This window comes from Eumetopias jubatus, unplaced genomic scaffold, assembly GCF_037043125.1.
Source record: "Eumetopias jubatus isolate StellerSeaLion01/CBP00866 unplaced genomic scaffold, mEumJub1_p1.0 scaffold_4, whole genome shotgun sequence".
In the NCBI taxonomy this organism is placed as follows: Eukaryota; Metazoa; Chordata; class Mammalia; order Carnivora; family Otariidae; genus Eumetopias; species Eumetopias jubatus.
The window spans coordinates 83,990,961-84,017,604 of NW_028274810.1; the positions used below are offsets into that span (position 1 = coordinate 83,990,961).

The 26,644-nt window shown below is 55.2% G+C and overlaps 1 protein-coding gene across 1 annotated transcript; it reads left to right on the plus strand.

Moving 5' to 3' along the window:
• Window positions 1-235: 235 nt before the first annotated feature.
• LAPTM5 (lysosomal protein transmembrane 5) lies at window positions 236-25,403 on the plus strand. The gene is made up of 8 exons (XM_028113870.2): window positions 236-404; window positions 16,256-16,349; window positions 16,872-16,948; window positions 18,541-18,672; window positions 19,358-19,480; window positions 20,675-20,770; window positions 22,622-22,714; window positions 23,995-25,403. Exons 1-8 carry the CDS (start codon window positions 318-320, stop codon window positions 24,082-24,084), a joined length of 792 nt encoding a protein of 263 aa, XP_027969671.1. The 5' UTR covers window positions 236-317; the 3' UTR covers window positions 24,085-25,403.
• Window positions 25,404-26,644: the final 1,241 nt, after the last annotated feature.

The following is a 26,644-nucleotide window of genomic DNA, read 5'->3' on the forward strand; positions in this document are numbered from 1 at the left end:
TCCAGGAGTGACAGGGAGCAGCTCGTAAGCAGGGTGTGTGTCTGCTCACCCACCAAACTGCTGGGTCCCGAGGTCCCGGCACCTGCCCTCCCCAGGGAAGCCCCCCCCCGGGGGGGTGGCAGAGGGCCAGCTGCAGTGCTCTCGAGGCAGGCTGTGGCCCGTCCCCGCTTCCCCGCCCCCGTGGTGACGAGCTGGCCCCTGCCTGTCTGAGGGGCAGGAAGGAAGTGAGGAGGGCAGCCAGCAGCTTCCCCTTTTCTGCCCTGCTCCGGGCGCTGGGCTCCCCACCTCAGTGCCTAGGAGCAGGGGACGGCGGCACCATGGCCCCCCACGCGCTTGCCACCCGCCAGACCTGCTGCTGCTTTAACGTCCGCATCGCCACCACTGCCCTGGCCATCTACCATGTGGTGAGTGTGCGGGCAGGCGCGGGGAGGCTGTGTGTGCCTGCGTGTGCGTGTGTGTGTAAGAGAGAGGGCCCTGACCTACGGACGCCTCCCCCGCCCCCGACCGTGGGAGTACCGCCACCCACCACCTCTCTCTGGGACCCTGGACAGATCCCGTCCCCGCCCTGGGCCTCAGTCTCCCCCTCTGTCAAACGGCAGGGGGCCTTGCAGCCGCCTCCGGAGGGTAGCAGGGGTGGGAGAAGGGGCCTCGTTCCAAGCGAATGGAACTCACCGTCTCCCCGAGGCTCAGTTTCTGCCTCTGTGAAATGGGACAACATAGCAGTCGCAAGGTTCAAATGGAACGCAGCTGGGAAAGGCTGTGGAAGGCAGGAATGTGTGCAGAACTGTGGACTGGGACTGTTGCCCGGGTATGGGGTCGGACCTGCTTCTTCCTGTGGGGGGCCTGGGCCGCTGGTGGGGAGGAAGGTGGGGATCTCTCCCCTGTGCTCCTAGCAGGGAGGGAGGGGGCTGGATCCTCTGTGGATAGCTCGGCACGCCACCGCCTTCTCTCCACCAAAGAAAACTCGAGGTCTTGTGCTAATGGGTAGGATGGCTTGCCTGGCCCACGCTCTGGAGAAGGAGTGGCCCCGCGGTTCCCCTTTGGAAGCTGGTATGCACAGCCCCGGTGTGGAGCCTCTCTGTCTTCTCTGAATGCAGAGTGACTCTGGGTGAGCCACAGCCCCTTGGGGATCTCGGTGGGTGAAAGTTGGGGTCTCTGTTCAGTCCTGCCCAGATCATCCCGCCACCGCCCAGCTCCGAGCCACACCCAGCTCCCCCAGACCCAGGCACCTTCCTCCTAGGGTGACTCAGGGCCTGTGGTTAACAGTTCTCTCATGAGCCTAGAAGGGCTTCCTCAAAATTAGCCTAAATCTGGCATTCTGTGGTGGGCTGCTGTAAGCTGCTTAAGCCTGGCTGCATCAGCTTCCTGTTGTGGGCAGGGCTGCAGCCAGAGCCTAGACGTCCGAGGGGTGGTGCAACTCAGCCGTCAGCGCACAGCCTCTGGATCCACGCCTGTGTGCAAATCCTGGCCTGGCCGCTTACCTAACCTCTCTGAAGCCCAGTTCCCTCACCGAAAATAGTACCACCTCTCTGATAGGGTGGCTGAGAGGATCAAGGGAGTTCCCATCTACAAGGCGTATCAGCAGCACCGGACGCAGAGGATGTGTTGTTATCAGCGTGCATCAGATGCAGCGCCCGCGGCCGTGTAGCCGGACTCAAGCTGTCAGACCCCAGAATGCGGGTTTGGGGCGTTGCTCCTGCCAGCGTGAGAGTGACCCTGAGAGATGTGAAGGGCACCTTGGCTGTCCCCACACCAAATCCTTAGGGCCTCTTCAAGCTCTGAGATTGTGGAATGTTCTCCGAAGGACAGTGATGGACGCAGAGGTGTCCCTTTGGGAAGTGGGCCCCTGGGCCCTGACCCCAGCTCTGCTGCTAACTGCCTGTGTGACCTGGGACAATTTTCTCTTGGGCCTCAGTTTTCCCTTTAGAAAGATGTCGGGTGGGGAGGGGGACTGGTTCAGAGGGTTCAAACTCCCCCCTGTTTGCGGGCCAGAAAGGTCACGGAAGTGAGTGGGGTGGGGCAGACGGTCGGCGCTGACCTGGGAGCCCCGTCCTGGGTCTGTTCTGGAAGCTGGTCTCTGCTTCTGTTGATTGTTTCTACCAAGGAATGTGGGCCTGGGAGCTGCTCTTCTGACATCTAGGGAAGCAGGAAACACAGGCTTTTATGCCACATTTTCTGATTTATTTCCGTACCGGTGACGGATTCAAGGTGAAAAAGAAATCCCTGTGCTGGCCAGACCGGGTCCATATGCAGGCTGCGTGGGCCTGGCCACTGTCCCGCACACCCCAGACTTTGCGACTCTTGAGGTTTCTTTTTTCTTTTTTAAGATTTTATTTATTTATTTGACAGACAGAGACGTAACGAGAGAGGGAACACAAGCAGGAGGAGTGGGAGAGGGAGAAGCAGGCTTCCCGTGGAGCAGAGAGCCAGACACGGGGCTGGATCCTAGGACCCTGGGATCATGACCTGAGCTGAAGGCAGATGCTTAACAACTGAGCCACCCAGGCGCCCCGGGGTTTCTTCTTGATTCCACGGTCTGAGGTCCTCACCTGTAGGTGGTGAAGTGATATCAGTGCCTGCCCACAGGGCTGGAGAAAGTGTGGGCAAGTGATCAGGGAAGCCTTCTTGGAGGTGGTGCCCATTGGTGGAGGTGTAGAGTTTGCTTGTGGGGAGTATGGACGGGGAGGAACAGGTGTGCAAAGGGTAGAGGCTGAGGGACGGTGGCTTGTGTAGGGGACAATACCCAGACCAACCTGGAGGCTTCAGCTTGGGGTGCGGGAGGTGGTAGGTGCTCAGAGAGACAAGCTGAAGAGAGTGGACCTTCGTTGTAGCACACAATTGATATTTGGGGCTGGAGAATTCTTTGTCGTGGGGACTGAACTTCACATTGTAGGATGGTTAGCAGCATCGTTGGCCTCTATCCACAAGATGCCGGTAGCACCCCCGGGTTGTGATAGCCCAGAATATCTCCAGATGTTGCCGAATGTCCCCTGGGGACAAAGTCACTCCCAGTTGAGAACCACTGTCTGCAATGTGAACCATGGGGATCCATGGGGTGTTCTAGAGCAGAAGGCATGAGAATGGAGGAGAAGCCTGGAGGATGTATGCCTGGCCCAGGCACCTCTCTGGGGTCCTTGGGTGGTTGCAATGGGGGGTCATTGTCTGGAGAAGCCTCTGTTCCTTCCCACAAAGGGCAGGCGCTGGGTGGCAGGTGTGCTGGCTGGGTCTCTAGCATCTGGTTGGAAAAAGAGAAGCTGCTGTCCAGATGTGTCAATGGCCCAGATTGTCATCATCTGGAGCCAGTCATGGATGACAATTGCACACTGAGAGCTATTCCTGGACTTGGCCTCGGCCTCTCTGGGGAGGGCTAAATTGGGTCTTTGGTGTCCTAAGACAGCGTTACACTTTATTGGTCATCAGGGACCTTCTTATGGGAGGACCCTTCTGTGTCCAAGGGCTGGAGGGCCTCCCTCAAGGTCCTGCTAGGTTTGTAGAGGGTTTCCTCGGTCATGGGTAATTTCTGACTCAAACTTGCATGTGTAGGGGAGTCAGAGAACTTTCTTTCTTTCTCTTTTTTTAAAAGATTTTATTTATTTATTTGAGAGAGAGAGCATTCGATTCGGGGAAGAGGCAGAAGGAAGGAGAAGCAGACTCCCAGCTGAGTAGGGAGCCCGACTTGGGGCTGTATCTCAGGACCCCGGGATCATGACCTGAGCTGAAGACAGACGTTTAACTGAGCCACCCAAGTGCCCCCAGAGAACTTTCTTTAAATTGACCTCTTTGGCCCTGGCTTGTCTGGCAACCCAAAGTACATCCTAAGTCAACTGTGGGGGCGGAATCCCCAGAAGACCTTTTTGCCCAGAAATATCTCCCTCCCTGACTACTCCCCTACTGCCTAGAATTCCATTAGAAATGCATTGCCTAGATGAAAAGCTTACACCTGCTTTAGGCCAAGGAGAGAAGGAGACTGATGCTGGCTGTCTCTGGTTATAGGGTTGTGAAAGCTCTAATTTTTTCTACACTCCTGTATTCTATTTGGTACAATAAGCGTGTATGTGTGCATGTATGCATGTATGCATGTATGCATGTATGTATGTATGTATGCATGTATGTATGTATGCATGCATGTATGTATGTATGCATGTATGTATGCATGTATGTATGTATAGTATGAGCAGGGGGGAGGGCAGAGGGAGAGGGAGAGGGAATCTCAAGCTGGCTCTGCACTGAGCAGGGAACCCTACTTGGGGGTCGTCGGCCCCAGGACCCTGAGATCATGACCTGAGCCAAAAATCAAGAGCAGTCAGTCAACCGACTGAGCCACCCAGGCGCCCTGAGCATGTACTGCTTTTTAAAGTAGCCTTAATTTTAGAACGGTTTTGGATTCACAGAACTATTGTGAACACAGTACAGAGTTCCTGTACGATCCTCACCTGGTTTCCCCTGGGGTTAGCATCTTACATTAATACGGCACATTTGTCACATTGATGAGTCTACATCAATACCCTAACTCAAGCCCATGCTTTATTCAGATCTTCTCAGCTTTTCCTCCCATCTTTTTTCTGTCTCAAGATCCCATCCAGGATTCCATCCAGGATACCATGTCACATTTATTCCTCATGCTTCCTTACATTCCTCTTGGCTGGGACAGTTTCTCAGATTTTCCCTGTTTTGGGTGACCTTGACAGTTTTGAGGAGTACCGGTCATACATTTGGTCAAATATTCATCGAATGGGACTTGTCTGATGGTTTTCTCTTGGTTGGACTTGGGTAAAGTATTATTGGGAGGCAGACGGCAGAGTTGAAGGGCCATTCTCAGCACATCCTATCAAAGGTGTGGACTCCCGACATGTCTTATCACTGTTGATGGTGACCTTGAAGATCGTGTTTGTCAGGTTTCTCGCCACTGCCCCCCTCCTCCCTCCCCCGCCTCCATACTGTCCTTTCTGGAAGAAGGTCACTTAAGGAGTGGAGAGTTATTTCTTGAGGGCAGACAAGCTACCTAATATTTGAGATATTTGGAATTTCTCATGGGAGATTGGTCTGTCCTCCTTATTTGTTCTAAAACTAGACGATTTATTTATTTACATCAGTAGAAACACATGGATATTTATTTTACGCTTTGGATTATAATCCAGTGCTACTTTATTTATTTGGTTGCTCTAGTATACTACTTTTTAGATTGGCAAAACAAAAAAAGTAAAGCAGCCTCTCTTATTTAAAGGAGTCTGTCCTTAATGCAGATAAATTCTCCAGCCTGCCTTCATTTTTCTGTGCTGAGCCCTGGGCCAGGGTCCAGGCCTGACACGTCCATGGCCTATGCCTCCGGGGGCTCCAGGCCCGAGGGGAGCCATGATAGTGGCTTTGCTGGACGATGCCGACACACAGATGAGGGGCCTCAGCCCAGTCCTGGAGTGGAGGCTGGGGATTCAGGAATGGCTTCTTGGAGGAGGCCTGCGTGCTAAGGATGAGCCGGCGTGTGCTTGGGGCTGCTGGGGAGGTGAGCAAAGCCTGGGGGAGGGAAAGGCCCTGTGTTGGTAGGAACACTGGGACATTCATAGAGCTGGGGGTTAGGGAGGGATGGCCGTGAGGTGTGGTCGGGGAGGCTGGACCGAGTTTCTCATTTCTTTCAGGCTCCATAACCCAAGCGATGGATCTCTCCTTGGTCCAATGCTCTCCTTTTAGAGATGAGAAAGCAGGGGGCCAGGAAGGTTCCTGGTTTGCTCCAGATCACCTGGAGGTAGGGCTTGTCCTGGGTCGCCCCTTCCAGCACACAGGTATGGGGAATGAGCCAGTGAACAAACAAATGAATTCATTACCTGGCCCATGGGCTGGGGGTGGCCCGCCTGTCTGGGAGGCCCTTCCCTCACCCAGTCTTCATTTCTTCTTTATGGTCCAGCTCACAGGAAGCCTCCTCCTCCAGGAAGCCCTCCTGATTTGTCCTTCTCGGACTCTTTTCTCTTTCTGTTGCATTTTGGGATTGAAAATCAGCACTGTCTCCATCACTAACTTGCGATGTAACCTGGAGCAGGCAGGCACCTTTGCCTTCTGGGCCTCAGTTTCCTCATCTGCTCCCTGGGGCCAGGAGTCCCTGCCTCAAGGGTGACTGCTTTGAGGTATTGAGCTGATGTGGCCCCATTGGAGTGAGCGGCTACCAGCTGGGGCCCAGAGTGGGCTGGGGGAGCAGACCACACCTTTGAAAGCTCATCTGTTTAGGGCCTAAAAATAGGCCCCAACTGCCAGGTGGGGAAAGCCCCAGATGAAAGTCTGTTAGAGCCTCTGCCTTCATGCCTGATGCCTCCATGTGGTCTGTGCCCTTTCTGAAGGTGTGAAGAGGCCGGCGGTGGGGGTTGAGGGGGCCCAGGGACCCTAATTGGAACTGAGTTACACTCCTCATCCCTTCTAACTTATTTATTTATTTATTTATTTATTTATTTATTTTTTAAAAAGATTTTATTTATTTATTTGACAGAGAGAGACACAGTGAGAGAGGGAACACAAGCAGGGGGAGTGGGAGAGGGAGAAGCAGGCTTCCCGCGGAGCAGGGAGCCCAACACGGGGCTCGATCCCAGGACAGTGGGATCATGACCTGAGCCAAAGGCAGACGCTTAATGACTGAGCCACCCAGGCGCCCCCACCTTCTAACTTATAAAATGTTGGAGGCCCACACAGCTACTTGAGGAGGCCGTTGGACCCACTGGACCAATTGGGGCCTGCACACAAGGTCCCCTGGGGGCAAAGTAAAACATTTCCTGTGGCACCAGGCCTGGAGGGCTGAGTGATGGAGGTCTTTGCCCTGTGAGGTGGGTGAGGATAGGTCAGACCCCAGGCTGGGCCTCACCTCTCCCCACTTCCTTGTTCTCAGGCCCAGGGGAAGGGAAGGAAGGGGCTTCTGGGAATGGGATGTGGGTGGTGGTCTCAGCCTTCAGGAATCACCTGGGTTGAGAGGACCCATTGCTGTCAGAGCGCCGTGGCTAGGGGAGGCACAAGCTCGGAGGACGGGGTCCTCCCATTCAGACTGGGCCCCACCACTGGAGGGTGGAGTCTGGGGGAGCTGATGGTTCTCAGTCACCACCCTACCCTGAGCCCCCTAGGAAGTGAGGCTTTTATTTTGAGCCCAGGGCAGTGGACCCAGAACCCAGACTTCACTCTGTGCTCCCTGCGGGGCCTGTGCTGGTTTCTTATGGGGAAAGGGGCCACAGAAGCCAGAAACCCTGACGAGGCAGGAAGCTGAGCAAGAGGCTGCGCGGGGAAGGGTGCTGGCTCCCTGAGCTTCCAGCCCGCAGCCCTGCTGTGAGCCCAGGGCGCCCTTCCCCAACCCCCAGTCTCAATCTCCTCTCCTGGCAAATGGGGGCCAGTGACGCCAAAGTGCAGGGTCATTCTGAGACTCACAGGAAACCAGGTGGAGGCACACCCAGCACCTCATGAGTACCCCACAAATGGCAGCGAACACTGGAGCCTCCATTCGGCAGAAGAGGAAAGAGGCTTGGAGAGGCCAGTCAGCTTGGCAGCCTGTGGTGGATAAAGAACGAGAGCCTGGTGGCCTTGCTCGTGGCCCAGACCGTGGTGGGGAGGGCACGCTTCTTGGCAGTGACGGGGTAGGGGTCACCTGTAAGAACCAAGGGGCCTGGCTCGTCGAAACGTGGAGCCTACATGCAAAGACGCAGTCTCAGTTTCACTTGCAAAATGGGGAGAAAGTGGGAATAGCAGAACTTGCCTCACGAGGCTGAGGTGAGGATGAAGGGCCGCGGGCATCCCGAGGAGGCCCTGGCCTCTGCTGAGTGCCCCGTGGTTATAGCAGCAGCCCTCATGGGGGGCCTTTGCTCTGAAGGTAAAGAGGGAATTGATGGTTTATGGGAATGGTTTGGTTGCAGGGTGTTTCCCCAGATGCTCAGGGAGTGGAGGATGATGGGGGTTTGGGCCAAGCCTGGAGAATGACTCTGAGCCCCACCAAAGGGGCACCCCCCCCCCCACCAACCATGGAATGGCAGAGGCCCCTGGGATTCACTGGGCCAGGAATTTCACGGAAAGGCCTGCCATCCTGTCTTCTTTCTTAGGGGCCGGTCTGAAAGGGCAGAGGGCAGAGGGCGGGCCTTGGTGGGCTGTCACGTGCCGGGGTGTGTGTTTGTTGCGGGGGTCGCTGAGGATGGTACACTGGCTTGCCCAGGCAGCCCGGGCCAGAGCGAGCTACTCCCCATGTGGTGCTCCTGCCATGGCACTTCTTCTTCTTCTTCTTTTTTAAGATTTTATTTATTTATTTGAGAGAGAGAGAGAGAGAGATTGAGCGAGAAAGAGAGAGCACAAGCTGTGGGGCAGGGGCAGAAGGAGAGGTAGAAGCAGGCTCTTAGGAACCCCGGATCATGACCCGAGCTGAAGGCAGACGTTTAAGTGACTGAACCACCCAGGTGCCGTCCACCCCTTTTTAAAGATTTCATTTACGTCATGGCACTTGGTATGCTACAGGGCGATAAACCGAGGCACACGCCATCTGAATTGTGTTCTCTGGGAGCTCCCTGCCTTTGGACAAGCTGTTCTTTCTGCCTGGAGAGCTTTCTCCTGGCTCTGCCACTCCCGAAGCCATGCCCCGGTGAAACCACCGGCTCCCCCATGTCTTCTAGATCCTTCCACCAGCCCGGCCACACGGCAGCTACCATTTCCTGGGGGCCCACTGGGTGCCTGGCACATGGATGACCCCCAAGTCACAGTCCCCAAGAGAAACTTCTTGCAGTTTCCTGAATGGGGCTCCCCCACTTTTTTTTTTTATAATAAAGATTTTTATTTATTCACTTGACAGACAGCGAGAGAGGGAACACAAGCAGTGGGAGTGGGGGAGGGAGAAGCAGGCTTCCCACCGATCAGGGAGCCCGACGTGGGGCTCGATCCCAGGACCCTGGGACCATGACCTGAGCCGAAGGCAGACGCTTAACGACTGAGCCACCCAGGCGCCCCAAGGGGCTCGCCCACTTTTGCTTTTGCTTCTGCCCTTCCCTCTGCCTGACACACCCATCCCACTGCCCCTTGGGAGAAAACTTTAAGACCAACTGCTTCTCAGAAGCCTTCCTGAAGCTTCTAGTCCTGGACCCCGAACTCTCAAAATTCACCCCCATCCCAGGGCAGCTCCCCACTCCCAACTCCTGGGGCCCCGTGGACCCTGCCTTCTGGCCTGGAGGCCTGGAAGCCTGATTTATCTTTGTGATCTCCTGACACGTAGTAGGTGCCTGCTAATCTCTATCTTATTTTACTTTTGCAAACCTTTTCTTGATGCGCAATTTACATATCACAAGCGTACATCTTGATGAACTGTTTACAAAGTGAACACACCCATGTAACCTCCACCCAGATTGAGAAATAGGACGAGACCAGACCCAGAGGCCCTGGGTGCCCCCTCCTCATCACCACCCTCGCCCCACTGGCCTCTTTCAACGTAGGTTCTAGAACTAGGCAGGAATGAGATTACACAGCAGGTGCTCCTTTGTGTCTGGTTTCCTTTTCTCAACACTGTATTGGTGAGCTTCCTCTGGGTTGCCGTGTGTGGCCAGCTCACCCCCCGCCCCTACCGCCCACCATTGTATTTCATTGGGCGAATATATCACCATGCATTTGCCTGTCCTTCTGCGGGAGGGTTGCTTCTAGTTTGGGGCTGTTACAAATAGAGAGGCCATGGCCGTGGGGGGCTTGTGGTTTGGTGTCCACACAGAAGCACTTCTGCTGGTCAGTGGGTCTCTCTTGAGTGGGTCCGTCTTCGGTAGCAGACACATGTCACCTCATCGGCTCCTCGAGGCAGCCTCGAGAGGGGGTGGATCCCTCTCTCCGCTCTGCAGATGAGGGAACTGAGGCACGGAGAGGTAAAGTGGCCAGGTGGAGGGCTCAGTGAATAGTGGAGGGGGCAGGGGTGGGAGGGAGGAGCAGCCTCCGTGTGGGTCGGGGTCGGGGGGGTGGCTCTGGGGCAGGGCAGCCCGGCAGGGGCTGCAGCTGAGCCTGGGCTCCTCCAGGAGGGCCCGGCAGATGATATCCGGGGTTGGCTGGGGAAATGATGCTGTGGGGGAATGGTCCCCACCCAGTTGCCTTGATAAGCCTCCACAGGAAGTATGGGGTGGCAGAGGAGGGGGTAGGGGAGGACAGCTTCCTCTTGACGCTGATGCATCTCGTTCTCTTCTCCCATCCTCCTCCCAGACAAGCCAGGGGCCCCCAGGGAAAACAGAGTGGGCGGCTGAGCTTCAGGGAGGGTGTGATGATGAGACGATGATGATGATAATGGTTTAAATGTGCAGCAGCCCTTGGGTCGCTAGGCCACCAGAGCCGGAGGACACAGGTTCAGGGTGGAGCAGTCCTGGAAAGAGGGGGGGTCAGGAAGGGGTGCGCACTTGGGACCCACTTCCCGTTTTGCAAACTGAATTATCTGTTGGGAAAGGGTTGAGGACATGCCCGGGCCTGGCTCCTTGTGCAACCTCTGCCAAGTCACACCCAGGCCCCTGCTCTCCTCCGATGTAAGTGGGGGGAACGGTCTGACCTCATAGATTTGCCAGGAGCACATGAAGTGGAGGGCTAGCAGAGGGCCCTGCACTGGCTGGCACCTAGCAGGTGCTCACCACGGAGTGGGTCTCAGTAAAGGGTGCCCCCTGGCATCTCAGAGGGTGGGGCTTTGCCCGCCTGCTTCTGAGAGGGTGGGTCCCGAGCCCCTGGGGCTCCGAGAGGGTGGCCCACCTTCCCGGACTGGAGGGTGGTGTTTGAGCCCCAGAATCAGGGCGTTCTTGTCTCCACCACTGTCAACCACGATTGTCGTCACCGCCATCCTATCAAGATGTCACTGTCAGCAGCAACGTCATGGCCATTTTACCACTGCAGTCGATTACCGCTTCCCAGCATGCCCACTGGGCTTTCGTTCATCACCATCCATCACCTCGCCTCAGCCACAGTCACCTCTATTACTGCTGCCCACGTCATCGTTACAGTCGCCAGCACGCCAAACCCTGCCGCATGACAGCCAGCCCCCATCTCCCAGCATGGCAGCCACTGTCAGCCCCAGCCAGCCAGCACCTTGCCCACGATGTTCAGCCAGGGCACTGCCGCCGTTCTGGCCCGGCCGTATTCACTAGCGCCCCCGTTCCTCCCACCGTCCCTGATTCTGCTGCCTCTAGTTCGGCTCAAGCTGTTGGTCGCTCCTCAGAACCACCAGGCAACCCAAAGAAATTCTCCCGGCTTTCTGGCCACTTCCCCCATTGCTGAGCTTTGGGAGGTTGTGTTTGTTACTGAGAAAGAAGGGACAGGCTGGGGATGGGAATGGGAACTGAAAGCAGGAGGAAGCAGAAGGAAGAGGTATAAAAGGGGAATGGAGAGCGGGGTGACGGCAGGGTGGGCTGAGCGTGGTCAGCACCAGTGTGGTCTTGTCGCGTCAGCCCCGGCTCCGTGTCAGGACCGAAGCTGACTCTGGTTCTGCAGCAGACTTCCTGTGTGAACTTGGGCTGGTCACTACATCTCCCTGGGTCTCACTTGGGCCCTGGTAACATCCCCTCCCTCAGGGCGAGGCATTCCCACCCATGGGTTTCCCTGGATTTGCCCTGCCAGCCTCTGGGCCTCCGCGTACGGTGTTCCTTCTTCCCGGAATGCCTTTTTTCTCTTCTCTGTTGGGAAACTCTTACTTATCCTTCAAAACCCTGTTCAAACTTTTCCTATTTGTGAAACCCTCCCCGAGTCTTCCAGATGGTGGTGATCACTCCCTCATCAGGGACCTGTAGCCCTCTGCATGTCCCTTGTTGTGACTCTGAACACACCGGTCACTGGTGGTTTCCCCTGGGGACCGTGACACCTTCAGGCCAGGCCAGGGTCAGTGGCTTTGCTGGACAGGGCCTGGAGCCACTATGTGCTCCGAGGGTATTTACTGGGTGAACAAACAGAAGGAGTGACTGAATACCTACACAGATTAATGAACGCTGCCTACCGTGTTCGTTTATGGAGCACTTGCTGTATGCCTGGCTCTGTGCTACCGTGTCATTTGACCCAACAGCAGCCCTACGAGGCAGGTCTGGTTATGGTCCCCATTTCCCAGATGAGGAGACAGGCTCGGAGAGGTCAGTGGCTTGCTCAGGGGCACAGAGCTTTGGTTGGGCCCAGGACTACCCGAGCCACACACCCTAGCTCTACTCTGCACGACCCCGCTGCTGAAGAGGGAAGGCAGTGAGAGACACTGTGCTGGTGGGGGTAGGGGGGTAGTGGCTGTTGTCTCCCGGGCTCGTGGGAGGAGAAGAGCCCTGTCCTGTCCCGGGAGGTCGTGGGTCACAGGAGAAAGCAGCTCTCTGTCCCAGTGGGTACCGGCAGGGATGGGGGTGAGGTGAGGGGCAGGTGAGGGCCAGGGACCTGGGACATCTGGAACCTAGGGGCCTCCGGGCCTCTCCCAGCATGCACTGCAGGTAAGCCAGGTACTTTCCCAGAACTACAAAGGCTCTTGGTTAGGGACGTGGGTGGACCGGTGAGGGCCTTCTGATGAGCAGGGCCCAGCTCTGGGTGGGTCACCCTGGGAGGCCTCGGTATGAGATGCCATAGTTTGCAGGAGTTCAATCATCCCCGTGGCCCTGGGTGCAAAGGGGGGGTGCCTCTCCTCATTGACCAGAGCAGGTAAACTGAGGGCAGGGTGGAGCCACGAACTGGTTAGGGTTACACAGCCGAGAGGCAGGGTGGGTGGCCTCGTGCCCCAGTTGCTGGGTCCCTGAGCAGGGCGTGTCCAGAACTGCCTGGGGAGGGTGGGCAGATGGTTGGCAAGACCAGGGGCTGGGTCTACTCAGCCCTGGGTGGAGCCCCAGACCCTCGGGGCATGGGCACCCCGGTTCAGATCCCTGCCGGGCCACGTGAGTTCTCCTCTCTGAGCCTCTGTTTTCTCATCTGTAAAATGGGGGAAGTGTTGCTTCTCTTGCAGGGTTTTGGGAGACTGTGATGTAAGCCTGTGTGTGCAGGTCTGAGCACACAGTAGGTACTCAATAAATGTCAGTTCCTCTCCATCCCATCTTCTAGGGAGCTGAGACTCCTGTCTTTCTCCCGGATTGAGGCTGGTGTCTTCTGCCGAAGGTTAGGGCCCAGCAGAGGGTCTGAGGCCGATTCTAAGGTTGCCTGGCTCTGAGACTCGGGGCTGGTGCCTGCCATCTACGGGCCTCAGGGTTCTCATCTGGCAAATGGGGACAGAGTTCTCTCCCTCCCCTTCCCGGACTGTTGAGAAGGTAGAAATGGAGGAAAGGCTGAGCCTGGTTTTAAACCCAGGTGGTTTTTACAAAAGGAGGACTACTTCTGGCACCTGCTGTTCCGGGAACAAGCTGTGGGGAGGGAAGAGATGGCACCGCTCTGAATCGGCTGGGGCAGCGGCATGGGGGTGGGGAAGGCGGGCAGGCTTCAGGCAGAAGCCGGAGCTTGGGAGGTGCAGGAAGGACAGTGGAGGGCATCCAATCTAGGGCCCATTGGCCTGGGCTTGAATCCTGGCCCTACCCATTACCGGCTGGAGGCCACAGACAAGTTACTGGACCTCTCTGAGCCTTGCTTCACTCATGTGTGCAGCAGGGGTGGGAGTATTCAGAACAGTCCTTTCGTTGGGTTTGGGAAGATTGTTGGGATGGTGAGGGGAGTGCACCTTGGTCAGGGGGTACGAAGTCCTCTCCCTTTCTCTCCCCTGCTCAGGATCAGAGGCTATGGTGGGAGAGGGAGGGGGAGGGTAGCTGGGGTGCTAGTGGCAGGATCGTGGGCATAGCGGTGGGGCTGTGAGAGGTGTTCAGGGCCTGAACTGAGGGGCTGGGGACAGCGGTGGGTCAGCACTGGTCTCCAAAGAGGGGTGATGCCTGAGATGACTGCTGGGGCCTTAGGAGGACAGTATTATTAGCATTTCCAAATTTTTCAACTATATTCTTTATTAACTTCTGCATTTGTGTTTGTGTTATGATGTTCATGATAACCAGAACAGTAACACATACATATAATTTTGAAAGAAGGAAATATAGAGGATGTGTTCAAAAGGTTTTACTGACATAGGTGCATGATCAAAATACCTACAGCCTCTGGGGTACGGGCTAGCGGGGACTCTGAGATGTTTTGGGGAGTGGGGTGTGTGCAAAGGCACCAGGAGACCACTGGAGGATTTGGACTCCAGTCTCCACTTTGTCCCCAACTTGCTGTATGTCCTTGCACCTAACCTCTCTGAGCTTATCAAACAAGCAGAGGCTCTTTCAAGGAACTGGAGCTTGGGATTGTCTGATTCTGAGCTTCGTTCCAGATCTCAGACAATTCTGGATTCTTGGGACTGCTGAAGTCTTCTCTTGCCACACCTGGTAGATACTCATGTGCCCTTCTAAGCGCAGCTACGTCTTATCTGTGCTCTGCTTGCATACCCCCCCCCCCCAGGTGGGGAGATCACCCTCTCTCAGGGTGCCCTGTCCTGTCCTGGATGAACCTGTCATCTGCCTCCCTTCCTCCTTCCCTCATTAAAGGTGAAATTGGGGAGGGCAGGGGCTGGAGCCCCCAGGCTTCAGGGGCTGAGGAAGCAGCTTTTCTCTCTTGGGGCTCTTTCCCGTGGGCGCCAGCCACAGCCCCCACAGCATCTGCCTTCCCTTCGGGGCTGCTCTCAACCTTTTTGGTGAAACAAAGCCTTTTTTGGTTCACCCTGCCACAGGAGGGGGCAGCTTGAGCGAGCTTGCTGTCCACTCCCCAGCACCTGCTCCTGGTACATTCCATCACCCCATGTAAGCTCACAGCAGCCAAAAGCAGATTATGTTTGCTGAGCACCCACTGTAGGCCCCTAGCTCAGGGCTTTGCAAATACAGTGCAGTTTATTCCTTACTAAATCCAGTGGTTGCCAGTTTCCAGATGACAAAACTCAGAGGTGAAATGACTTGCCCAAGGTCACATACTGACCTGGATTCAAATCCATCTCTGTCTGACTCTGGAGCTCAGCTCTTCATCACTCTTCTGTGCTGCCCCCTGAACAGACTGTAATGTGGCAGGAAGACAAATTGAGACCTGTGTCTGAGCTAAAAAAACCCCACACAGTCAGCAAGGGGAAAACAGATGGTAGGTATTTGGTTGCCTGTCAGCTAAGCATGAGTTACTAGTGCAGGACCACCCAGAAAGCCAATGTAAACTTCAGCCATATTAAAAGAGGTAGGGCATCCATTACAAGGGAGGAGATAGTCTTGTGATTCTCAGTGTGGGCAGATGGTTCCTGGAGAATTGTGTGCAGTGGTGGGGGAAGGGCAGAAGGCTTGCTGCAAGGACATGGACACACAGAAGACTGTAAGTTCCCCTGGCTGGAAATATTTAAACAGAGGCTGCATGGCACAGGAGTTTTGTGTTGGATGGCGGAGGGCACAGGCAAGGTGAACTCCAAGGTCCTTTCACATTTCAGTTTTGTGGCTAGACTCCAGTTGTCACCAGGGCCACAACACTCAGGCCCATCAGATTTGGATGGGGTCCATTCATTTGTCCATCCATCCATCCATCCATCCATCCATCCATCCATCCATCCATCCAGTACAGTAGCTAGAGCAGTGAACAAGAGAGACATAAGCCTTCCCTGCCTGGAACCTACAGTCCAGTGGGGATAATAGCAATCATAATAGTGAGCATAGGTACTTTAAATGAATTATTCCACGTGGCCCCACTACAGGTATTATTATCTGCATTTTGCAGATGGAGAAATTGTGGCGTCATGGGGGATAGGATTGGCAGGGCTCCCCGGGGAGTCACGGATCAGGTGCTGGCAGGCCTATGTGGATAATTCCAGGAACCTGAGGCTCTGTGATGCTCAGATGCTGTGACTGAGATCCTATAGTGCCCAAAGCCTGTTGGTGAAAAAGGGGGTGCAGAAGAGGGATCCAGTTACTGATGGGAGCCCTCAGGTCCCCCAACCTTGACCTTCAGTAGCCACAGTTGTTGTTTTATTGAGACCCAGCTCTCCTGGGATGTCCTCACTTACTCCTCATAATAACCTTCTTAGGTAGCTACAGGCACTATCATTTTACAGATGGGAAAACTGAGGCATAGAGAGGCTGAGTAACTTGCCCAAGCTCACACAGCTGGGAAAAGGGAGAAGGAGCTTGAGCCGTCTATCTGTACAGGCCACACTTTATCCAGGATGCTCCATGGACCCAGCCTTCCGGCTGTCTCCTCCAGGAGCCTCCTTACAGAGGCCCCCCACCCCCCCGGACTGCCCCGTCACCAGGGTGGGAGGGGGCAAGGGTGGAGCTGTGCAGACCCCACTGATGGATGTTCTGTGTGCCCCCAGATCATGAGTGTATTGCTGTTCATCGAGCACTCCGTGGAGGTGGTCCATGGCAAGGCGTCCTGCAACGTGTGGCAGACGGGCTACCTCAGGCTCGGTAGGTCCTGGGGGGACTCGGGAGCGGGAGGGGCAGGTGTGGGGAGGGGCCCTGGATCTGGGCAGACTGGCTGGGGTTTGACGCCCTGCCTCTTAAGCCCTTCTGAGCCACAGGTCTTTCCTCTGCAAATGGAGACCTGTCCCCATCCAAGTCTCTAGGTGTGAGAGCAGAGAGAAAGATGCTTTGCAAACCTAACCAGCTTAGGAAGGTGACAGCAGGCTGCCCACCACCCTGGAGTAAGACAGAAACTCCCCATGGTGGGATCCTACCCCTCTGGCCTCTCTGACTCCGTCTCGAAGCACCCCCTCGCTCCCTGCTCCTCTGCATCCCGTGTTACCCGAAATGTTCTGTTTGCTCTCTTTGTAGTCCCCCAAGACTGAGAACAGCAGGAGGGCAGGGCCTGGGCTTGCTCCTCACTGTCATAGCCCCCACACCAGTGGTTCCCAAAATGTGGTCCTTGGAACCTGCGTGGGGGTCCTGGGGGCACCTCCGGGCCCTTCACTGCTCTCCCTTGCCTTTCAGCCAACCTGATCTCCAGCTTCCTGCTCATCACCATGCTCTTCGTCATCAGCTTGAGCCTGCTGATCGGAGTGGTCAAGGTGAGGGCTTGGTCGGGGGAGGGGAATGGGAGTCAGGACCTGGGAGCTGGCCAGGAGCCCCAGCTACCCTCCTGCCCCGCCTCCTATTCACACCCACTGGGTGGGCAGCCTTGGCTGCCAAGAGGGTGGGAGGTGGGTAATGTGGGAGACTCCGCCCCCTGCACCCTAGAGATCTTCATGCTTGCTTACAGTTTGGAAAGGCTCGTTTCCATACCAGGCTTCTCCAGCTGGAGGCCTTGGTTCCCTACTAACGCATAGCCTCCATGGGTGGGGGTGTGCACACGGGTACTTTGGTTGTACTAGCCGGTGACCCACATGCTTGGAAGCTGCAAATGCAAGCAGGGAATGTTGATAGAGAAAAGAGGAAGGGTCATTTCGAGGCGTGGGGAGAGGGGAGAAAGCAGTGGGTTTCGTAATCAGTGAGAGGAACCAGAGCTAGGCGAGCATCTGGCTCAGTTCCACCCAGCTAGCTGGTGAGAGAGAAAGAGAGAGAGAGAGACAGGCTGTGGCTCAGCCGTCTGTGAAGAAGAACCAGTCTGTCCCTTGGCCCCGGGGGGGCAGGAAGCCAGGGCCTCACCACACAGCCCCTGGAGCAGGACCCAGCAAGAGCATCCTCCCCGGGGAGCCAGTGGCCTGGCACTCGCAGGCCAGCAGAGTGGGGCAAGGAAGGATGGGGGGCCGCTTTGGAATGTGCCCACCTTGCCTGCACTGCCCCCACCACCCCCTCCGCTAACAGCACCCTTCGGAAGCTCTGTGCCTCAGGGAGCGATTGTACCTTGTGCAGGGCGGGTCCCGGGTGCTCGTGCAGAGACGGGCATGGTCCAGCTGGAAAAGTGGACCAGGGCGTCCCAGAAGACCCTGAGATTGAGTCTCAACTATTCTGGCTGCCTCCCGACTGATTTGAGACAGCCACGTGAGAAACCACAAAACCACCTCTTCCGTGATTTTGTCCCCAACGGCGGGTTCATGTGCACTCACACTGGTCACAGTAGTCACTTGCTTGAAGTTGAAGGAGAGGGACTTCAGCCTCGGCCTCCCAGGGCCTCTGACCATGACCGAACACCCCAAGAGTGGTCCAGACAGAGGAGGGTCCCACCTGAAGCTGTGCGAGCTTCCCCCCTCCCCCCACCCACTGGACCTTTGCTCATGCTGGCCCTTCTGTCTCCAGTACCCTGCCCATTTCCCTGGCGGCTCTTTCCAGATCTGGCCTCGGCGTCCCCACCTCTAGGAAGTCCTCTTTGATGCCTTCTCATCTGTAAAATGGACACAAAGCCCTTCCTGGTTGGGTTCTTGAAACTCTGCTTCTGGAGGCCTGGGAGCACTTATCTCTGCAGATGGGGACACTTCTCCCTGTCTCCTGGGACACCAAGACGCCTGGCACTTGGGGCCTGAGTCTTACCTTCTCCCCATCCCAGAACCTCCCTCAGGGGAAGGCATGTGGGTCCATGTGGAACGACCTTGGCCCAGCCAAGAGGGCATGATTTGGGGAAGGGCCATATTACCTAGGGAGGGAAGGGAACTGCCGGGGAGGGGGGCGCGTGGGGGCCTCAGGCTGCGGGGGACTCCCTGACAGTGCTGGTCCTGTCTTCTAGAACCGGGAGAAGTACCTGCTGCCCTTCCTGTCCCTGCAAATCATGGACTTCCTGTTGTGTCTGCTCACCCTGCTGGGCTCCTACATCGAGTTGCCTGCCTACCTCAAGTTTGCCTCCCGTAGCAGCCGGGTTGTGAGTACCCAGCCCTGCCCCACGTCCTGCAGCCAGCCAGCCTGGGGAGGTGGCAGGGGCTCTGTCCCCTGGGCCCCTCCCTCGTTGATGAGCCCGAGCCCCATCAAATCACGCCAACTTTCTTGCTCTGTAAAATGTGCCTGCAACGGCTCACCATCCCCATGTGTTACGGTTATGAAGTAAGGACAGTGTATACAGGGTGGTCGACACGTTGTGGGCACTCGGCAAATACCAGCCACGTGTGAGTTTACACTACAGGGAAGGGCGTGTGCCCATTTCCGTGCCCAGCCCTGCTTTGTCCCTCCTTTGTAACCAAGTAAAGAAGGAAGATAAAGTTGATTAAAGCCAAAGATGAACATCCACAGGGCAGATGCCCGTGACGGAGGTGCCAATCCCTGACTCGGCTCCCCAAAAGTTACTTTTCAGACTTTCCTTAACTGTTGTCCTAGAAGAGACTGAGTTGCTGGCCCCGGGCTGGGCATGAGGAGACCCTGGTCAGAGGCCAGGTCCTGCTACCAGCCCTCAGCGGGAATGTCTAAAAATTGGGTATCCATTTCTTTCTGGGTCCTGTGGGTTGGAAAGTCCCCAGTGTCTCTGGCTGACTGTCTCTTGAACAGCCTGGGGATCTCTGGCTTGGGGTTTCATTGCTGGTTTGTCTCCCTCCTCCTGTCTTTGCCCTCCCAAGAGCCCCTCCAAGGTCCCACTGATGACCCTGCAGCTGCTTGACTTCTGCCTGAGCATCTTGACCCTCTGCAGCTCCTACATGGAAGTACCCACTTATCTCAACTTCAAGGCCATGAACCACATGGTGAGTATGGGCCAGGCACCCGCCCCCATCACGGGCTGTGTGGTCCTGAGCGAGCTGCTTCCCCTCTCTGTGCCTCTGTGCTTAGGCTGGGTGCCCTAGAGGTGGAGGAGGATTCTTGTGTAAATGATTGATTGAGGGAGCACTCTCAGGAAGACACTTGAAAAAGAGAGGGAGGAGCATGTGAGGCAAAAGGAAGAAGCCAGACAGACGTGTGACTTTGGGGACGGCCTTGCCCGATCCCAGAGGGAGCCCTAGTCTGTGAATTGCATTGCAGAAATAATGTCCATTTTTTTATGAATGGAGAAAGGGGCACTCAACACATCTCAGGATGGCCCCGAGGCTTCTCTGCACAATTTTAGTGCACTACACCATAAAACTAAAGAGGACTGTCTGACTTCTCCAGGTCCTCCATCTACATCCCTTGATCAATGATAAAATAGCCTGGCCTTTTGCATTGTCTTCTATATAATCCCATGTTTTGGTTTAATGTTGGATTTAGTATTTCACTCCAAAGTGTGCATAAGCACAACAGAAACTAAACACAACCCACAATCTCATTCTCAACACTAGAAATTATTGTGGCCATATAGTAAATGATTTTGTGAAGTTCATGTTTCAATTCTATATACACTCTTAAGGCATGATGAGATTCTTGAATCAATGAAAATCAGAGTTATCCCCAAACGTAGTGACTTGAAACAATACACAGTTGCTATCTTACACTGTTTCTGAGGACCAGGAATTTGGGAGTGGCTCAGCTGGGTCATTCACACTCAGCGTCTCTCATGAGGTGCCCCCAGAGATGGGGCTGGGGCTGTGGATGCCAAGGGCTTGACTTGGTCTGGAGGGCCCACTCCCAAGATGGCTTGCTGGCATGGCTGGGGTGTGCCTCCCACGTGTGTCAGGACTGGGTGCTTCTGTCAGTGAGCCTAGCCTCTAGAGAAGGGCCCACTGCAGCTGGGGGCTGGGGGCCAGGGGCTCCAGCCAGGTAAGAGCCAACTGGGTGGTTATCCGCTGCACCTGCTTCCCTTGGTTTGCTCGCCTGTCACAGGGGGCTGATGGTAGGTAGTGCCGGCCTCCTAGGGCCCTGGCAGGGGTCAGCCAGGACAGTGGCTGTGTCATCCTTCCACGTGTGGAGGCTGGAAGAGTTTCTTGTGGACAGAGGCACTGATGCAGCCTCCAAATCTGTTGCAGAATTACCTCCCCAGCCAGGAGGGTGTGGCTCACAGCCAGTTCATCAAGATGATGATCATTTTCTCCATCGCCTTCATCACTGTCCTCATCCTGAAGGTGAGAGGCCCCCTAGCATGGCTCCGGGAAGGGTGGGGAGCCCACGCTAGCTAGGCCCTTCCATATCAGACTGTTAGGAGGCAGGGAAGTCTTCCACTGTCTTCTTCTGCTGCCCTCCCTGCTCTTGGCTCCTTCCTCCAGCCCTTCCACACCAGCTCCTTGGACCCCACTTGAGATCCTTGGGGACACCCCATTGAGAGGGAGGGGATCTGTGAAGACCACTTGCGTTCAGGTGTCAGGGACTTAATGTGCAACTCAGAGACACCCTGATCCAGGGAAGGAGGAGCTGTTTTGTCTCAAATCGGACCAGAAAGTCTTGGATATGAGTCCCAACTCTCCCCTTGCTAGCTTTGTGTGGTTGCCTTTCGAGTCATTTCTTTCTGGGCCTTGGGTCTCATCTGTGAAAGGGACAGAATTAATATTGCTTTGCCCCTGTCACAGCTTTATATGATTCAGGCACCAAAATGTAGATGGGTCCTGAGGTCATATTACTAGAGGTATGGTGATGTGAACGAGGGAGGGGAATGGTTTTATTCTTCTCTGAGGTGGTCAGGCCCAGAAGATAGAGTCCCATGTCAGGTCTCCACTCTTAGAGAGCTATGATAGACTGGGGAGTGTTAACCCTCTGCCATCTGAGGGAGTCAAGGAAACCAGGGCAATTCAGCTTGGAAAGAGGTGACTCAAGGGGTCTCCAAATACCCAAAGGATGCTCATGGGGATTCTAGAGGCCAGCACTGGAGCCTGTATCCCAAAGCCCCGGGGAGGCTGATGTCGACTCAGCAGAAAGAAGGGCTTTCAAGAGTGTTCTTTTCTGATTGTGAAAGTAACATAGGATCATTGTAGAAATTTGGAAACTACATATGAGCAGAAAGAAGGCAATCAGCTCACCACCCACCACCACTCGGAGACCGGTGCTCCTGATACCTGGGCCCATTTCCTCCCAGTCTTTCTGTGTGTGGGTGTAGCCGGACGTCACTGCCTCCTTTTGCTGGCGGCCCTGGGCAGCCTCATGCCATCACCTAATGTCAGCCTGCAAACGGAACTTCCCTCCTCTGAGCCTTCCCTCAAAGGAGGGGCCTAGCACAAGGGCTTCCGTGAAGTGCAGTGAGAACTTTCCTGGAGGCTTAGGGGAGCCCGTGCGGGGGGGCGGGGAGGGGTTGACGTCATACACCCTCCTGGAGAGCGACTCCCCACGGCCCACCGCGTAGCTGTCTCCCCCACCCCTCCCGTTCTTTATCCCCCTTGCGGGGAGTTCTCTCTCTGTTCCTCACTCTGCCTCATTGGCCACCCTCCTCCACCTGCCTCCTACTTCATTCTTTTATAATTCATTTTATTTATTCCTGCCACCTGCGTCCCCATCATGGGGGTTCCATAAAACAAGAGAACTGCTGGGAGACAGGACCCACTCTCCTTACTTAGGAGGCAGTTTGGGGGCAGAGAGAGACCTATTGGCTATTGTTCCTTGAACAGGTCCCTGGGGGCTTCACTCCCCACCCTGAAAACCCCCCCAGGGCTTATATCCACCGTTAAGAGAAACATCACCGGCCATCTCAGGAGGTAGTGAGCTTCCAGCCCCAAGGGGGTGGAGAAGGACGATTTGCAGGACCATTGCCAGGGAGGCTGGTGGGAGGGGCAGAAGCTCCCCAGAGCCCCCTTCTGCGTAAGTTAGTGGAAAGAGCAATCCTCAGAACACCTGGGACCAGCAGGTGAGGTGCCCCTCCACCAGGACCAGCCAGATGCTGCCTTCTGGGCTGATCTGGGGCTGCCCAGGAAGTGCCCAGCATCTGTCCCAGGCCTGCTGGGGCAGTGAGAACGGTCAGCAAAGCATGGTCTGATCTGGCTGTTTCTCAGGTCTACATGTTCAAGTGCGTGTGGAGATGCTACAAATTCATGAAGTACATGAACTCAGCTGAGGAGAGGAGCTGCTCCAAGATGCTGCAGAAGGTGAGCCCCGTGGGGGGTCAAGTCCCAGCCCTGCCACTCCCTGGGTCAGCGGGGGAAGGTCTCTCTCCCTCCCTGGGTTGCGGTTTTTCCCCTTGTTGAGATGATTGGACCGGAAGAAATGTGAAGATCTCTTTCGGCTCTGATAGTCTAGGATTCTATTCCTTCATGCACTCACCATTTTCTGCCTCTTACTCTTTGTTGGCTTTGTATCCAACTCTGGGGGTGCAAAGAAAACTGAGATGCCACCCCTTCCTAGGGGAGTGTAGAGCCCACAGAGAATCCAGACACAGAGATCTGATTGCAATGAAGCATGAAGCATGGGGGAAATGGGAGCATGGAGTTGGTACCTGGCCTCATCTGGGGTATCAGGGAAGGCTTCCTGGAACGGGTGACACTTGATCAAGTCTTAGACTGCAAGTTGATACAAGTTAGCTGGGAAAGGGGAAGGGGCCTTCTAGGCAGAGAGATGAGGTGCACTTAGAAGCAGCTCATTAGACACATGATGGGAAAAGTGCAGCTGGTTTAAATTTCTGGTGTCACTTTCCTCATCTGTAAAATGGGGATTGTATTAGTCAAGACACTTTTAGTTGCAAGTGGCAGAAACCCAGCTCAATCTGACTTATGTGAAAAAAGGGAATTTATTAACTCCCAGAACCTGAAGGTCCATTGTAGGTCTGACTCACGGAGGCTGGCTGAGTTGTGACACCTGGATGTGATCTCATCCTCTCCATCTCTTGACTCTGCTTTCCTCAGTGTGGGCTCCATTTTCAGGCCATCCTTTCCTCAGGGTGGCAAAATGGCTGCCAAAACCCCTAGATTGACATCCCACCCTCTCAGCAACCCCAGCAGAAAGGCCCAGGAGCATGTCTGAGGGACCAGCTTGGGTCACAAGCCTGTCCCCAGACCAATGATATTAGCCAGGGAGGATGAAGTTCTACTTCAAGTGGTCACACTCAGATCGCATGTCCCACTCCGGATATGAGGGGTGGGACCAATTCTTCTGAAAGCATGTGGATGGAGAATGTTTTCCCAGGGAAAATGGTGCATCATTAACACCATAAGGGGGCTTGAAACTGGACAGGCAGAGGCAAGTCTGTCCCCTAAAGCAATAGACACTGCATCTGTCTCCGGCATGCAATGTCTAGCGGAGGAAGTACCCAAGGTGTGCTGGTCATCACCATCATCCATTTTGCCAGAGATGGGGGCTGGAGCTCCTTGACTCCAGGTTGGGATCTGGTTCCTTCTGGCTGGTCCTCAGTCCCCATCTCTCTTGTTCCCAGGTGGTCCTGCCATCCTACGAGGAAGCCCTTTCTCTACCGTACAAGAGTCCAGATGGGGGCCCAGCACCACCTCCCTACTCAGAGGTGTGACACCTGCCAGGCCCCAGCCCCATGCTGGGAGGGGCGGAGCTGTCTCGCAATCCGCTTCTCTGCTTTGGTGGCCCCTGCAGCCGGGGTGAACCACCCGGCTGACCTCAGGACAACCTGCTTGTGTCCCCCTCGCTGGCCTGCTTTTCCCATGGGGCCTGGGAGATGCTCACAACTGGGTCAACTTCAGGTCAAAAGACTTCTTGAGTCTCTTGGACATTCGGTCCAACAGCCCTCGGCTTATTGTGATCAGCCCCAACATTTGTTTAAACCGTTCGTCATTCCCAATTCAGTGGGTTTGGTTAAACAACTTGCAACTTGACCTGTGTGACCATGTGGCCAGAAATGAAAAGCACACTTCTCCGTGCAGGGAACCAGTTTAGTCAGACCGCCACAGTCCGTTGCATTGGTTTTAGACGGTTGTCCCTTCCCAGGACAATGCGGCCAAGTCATCGTCCCTGGGTCCTTCCCACTAAATACATACGTCTGATTTCTTCAAATTGCTGGGTTCAGCAATTATGGACAGCCAACCACCAGTCGATTCAAAGCAGGGATAAAATTTAATAATAACAATAAAAATCAAATTAGCCCCAAACCATTCCCTTTATTTGAATCCAATACCTGGTTGCCCACTCCGGTCAATCTGGTACTTCCAAGGGGCTGAGTGATTGTTAGTTCAAACGAAAATTCGGGCAGTTGCCGAATGTCATCCAGCAGCTACTTCCAGGAAATAACAGTAGTCCCCATCATCCAACTGTACTGACAAACGCACAGTTGTTTTTGCTGAAGACAGACAATCATCAGCAACAGTCGGCCACACATGGTCAGCGTAGTTGCACAGCGGTGGGGTCCGCGACAAGGGCGGCCTCCAGCGCGGTCGTGTCCGGCAGCGAGCTGCCACCGTCCTGCAGCGGTGGCCCCATCTGTCGCCAATTCGGGCAGAGGCATCTGTGTCCTGCTCAATGCTTGTGCTTAAGCAGCAATTTAGCCCTGACATCAGGCAGGTCTGCTGGCGGGACTAAATCCACGTGTTAGTTCAATCAAAGCAGGCAAACTCTTTGTGGGCGCTCATGGCGGTGGTGGCAGAAGGGAAGGTTCGGGTCTCAACACCCCCTCTTTTGCCTGTTTCCCTGTGGGCTGGGGTTCCTGAGGGAGCTGATCCCGAGGCAGAGATAATAGGGCTATGGAGGCAGGTTCTCTGGGGTCTGAGAGGGGGGTTCAGAGGCAGAGGGCTGTGTAAGAGGCTCCCCGCCAGCACTCCCTTGTTTAATTGCTTTGTGTGTGACGGGGAAGAAGTTTCAATAAAGCAGCACCACGCTTCACTTTGGCTGATGTGGTTCTTAAAATGTGTAGGCAGGGCTGGGAGCTCTGCATCCATTTCCGGAAAAACGTGAACACACACCCACACCCACACCCACACACAGCATTGATTCAGTCCAGAAACTCATGGGGGGTGACCCAGCACTGTTTCTGATCCCAAGTCATGGACCACATAAGTACCCGGATGTTTCCCCTGAGAAGGTGTGAAGCCTACTCACCTGGAGAGTGCCTACCTGGAGCCAGGTCCTGTGCTGGATATGGGGGGTGACTGTAATGGGTCAGACTTGCCTCCAGTTACCCGCAGTCTGGAGAGGGGGAAGACAGATCCATAAGTGATTATGATAGCCCGTGGCCAACACCACGATAAGGAAAGTCCCAGAGACCCCTACAGTCAGCAAAGGCTTCTTGGAGGACCCTTCACCAAGCTGAGTTGGAAGGATGAGCGGGCAGCGGTAAGCAAAGGGGGGAAGTATGCAGAGGGCCCCTGCAGAGATGGGGAGAGGAGCTGGGGTAGGTAGGTCAGTGTGGCTGCACGTGGGGATGGGGAGCCTGGCGAGGTGGTGGGGCCTGGATCGTGGAGCACCTTTGCATTCATTACTGTCCTTTGGCCGCAAGCCCACCCTGGCTCACTTCAGCCAAGAAGGGCATTTGCAGGAAGGAGATGGTTGCAAGTAACAGAAACCTTCGTGAGCCAAATTAATTAAAAAAAAAAAAAAGGTTGTTGTGATATTTCTTGGCTCACATAAATGACAAGTCCAGAGATTTCTGGCTTTAGGCATGGTTGGACCTAAGAATCAAATTCTTCAATAATGTCTTTCTCTCTGGGGTCTCCACCTCTGGCCTTTGTCCTCCAAGGCTGAGCTGCTAAGGACCTGCCTGAGTGAAGTCAGCAGAGAGCCCAGGCAAGTGTGAGCTGGGCTTGGTCACCAGTATTAATGGGGCCTTGAATGTTGCACCCAGGAGCAGGGACTTATCCTGAGATGGGGGAGTCCCTGAAGGGTTTGGGCAGGGGAGTACAGGGTCAGTCTCTAGAAAGGATGAGAGCAGAGGCAGGGAGCTACAGGAGGGCTGAGGAAGGAGTTACCAACCTTCTGGGGTTGTCAGTGTTTCTCGGGAGAGCAGATTTCTTTATGGCTCTTATCATTCTTTGTCAGATCCCCAAGGAACTGATCAAGTGAGGCTCTGATAGAGATGGACGGTATTGGCTGTGTGTCCTGAGGACCAGTTGAAGTGACACCCTCCC

What these genes read in the sequence shown, in the direction of transcription:
- LAPTM5 (XM_028113870.2), top strand. Translation starts at nt 318, where the DNA reads ATGGCCCCCCACGCGCTTGCCACCCGCCAGACCTGCTGCTGCTTTAAC. An exon ending in CCTCCCGTAGCAGCCGGGTT is followed by an intron (nt 18,673 to 19,357) that starts GTGAGTACCCAG and finishes TGCCCTCCCAAG; the next exon opens with AGCCCCTCCAAGGTCCCACT. An exon ending in GCTCCAAGATGCTGCAGAAG is followed by an intron (nt 22,715 to 23,994) that starts GTGAGCCCCGTG and finishes TCTTGTTCCCAG; the next exon opens with GTGGTCCTGCCATCCTACGA.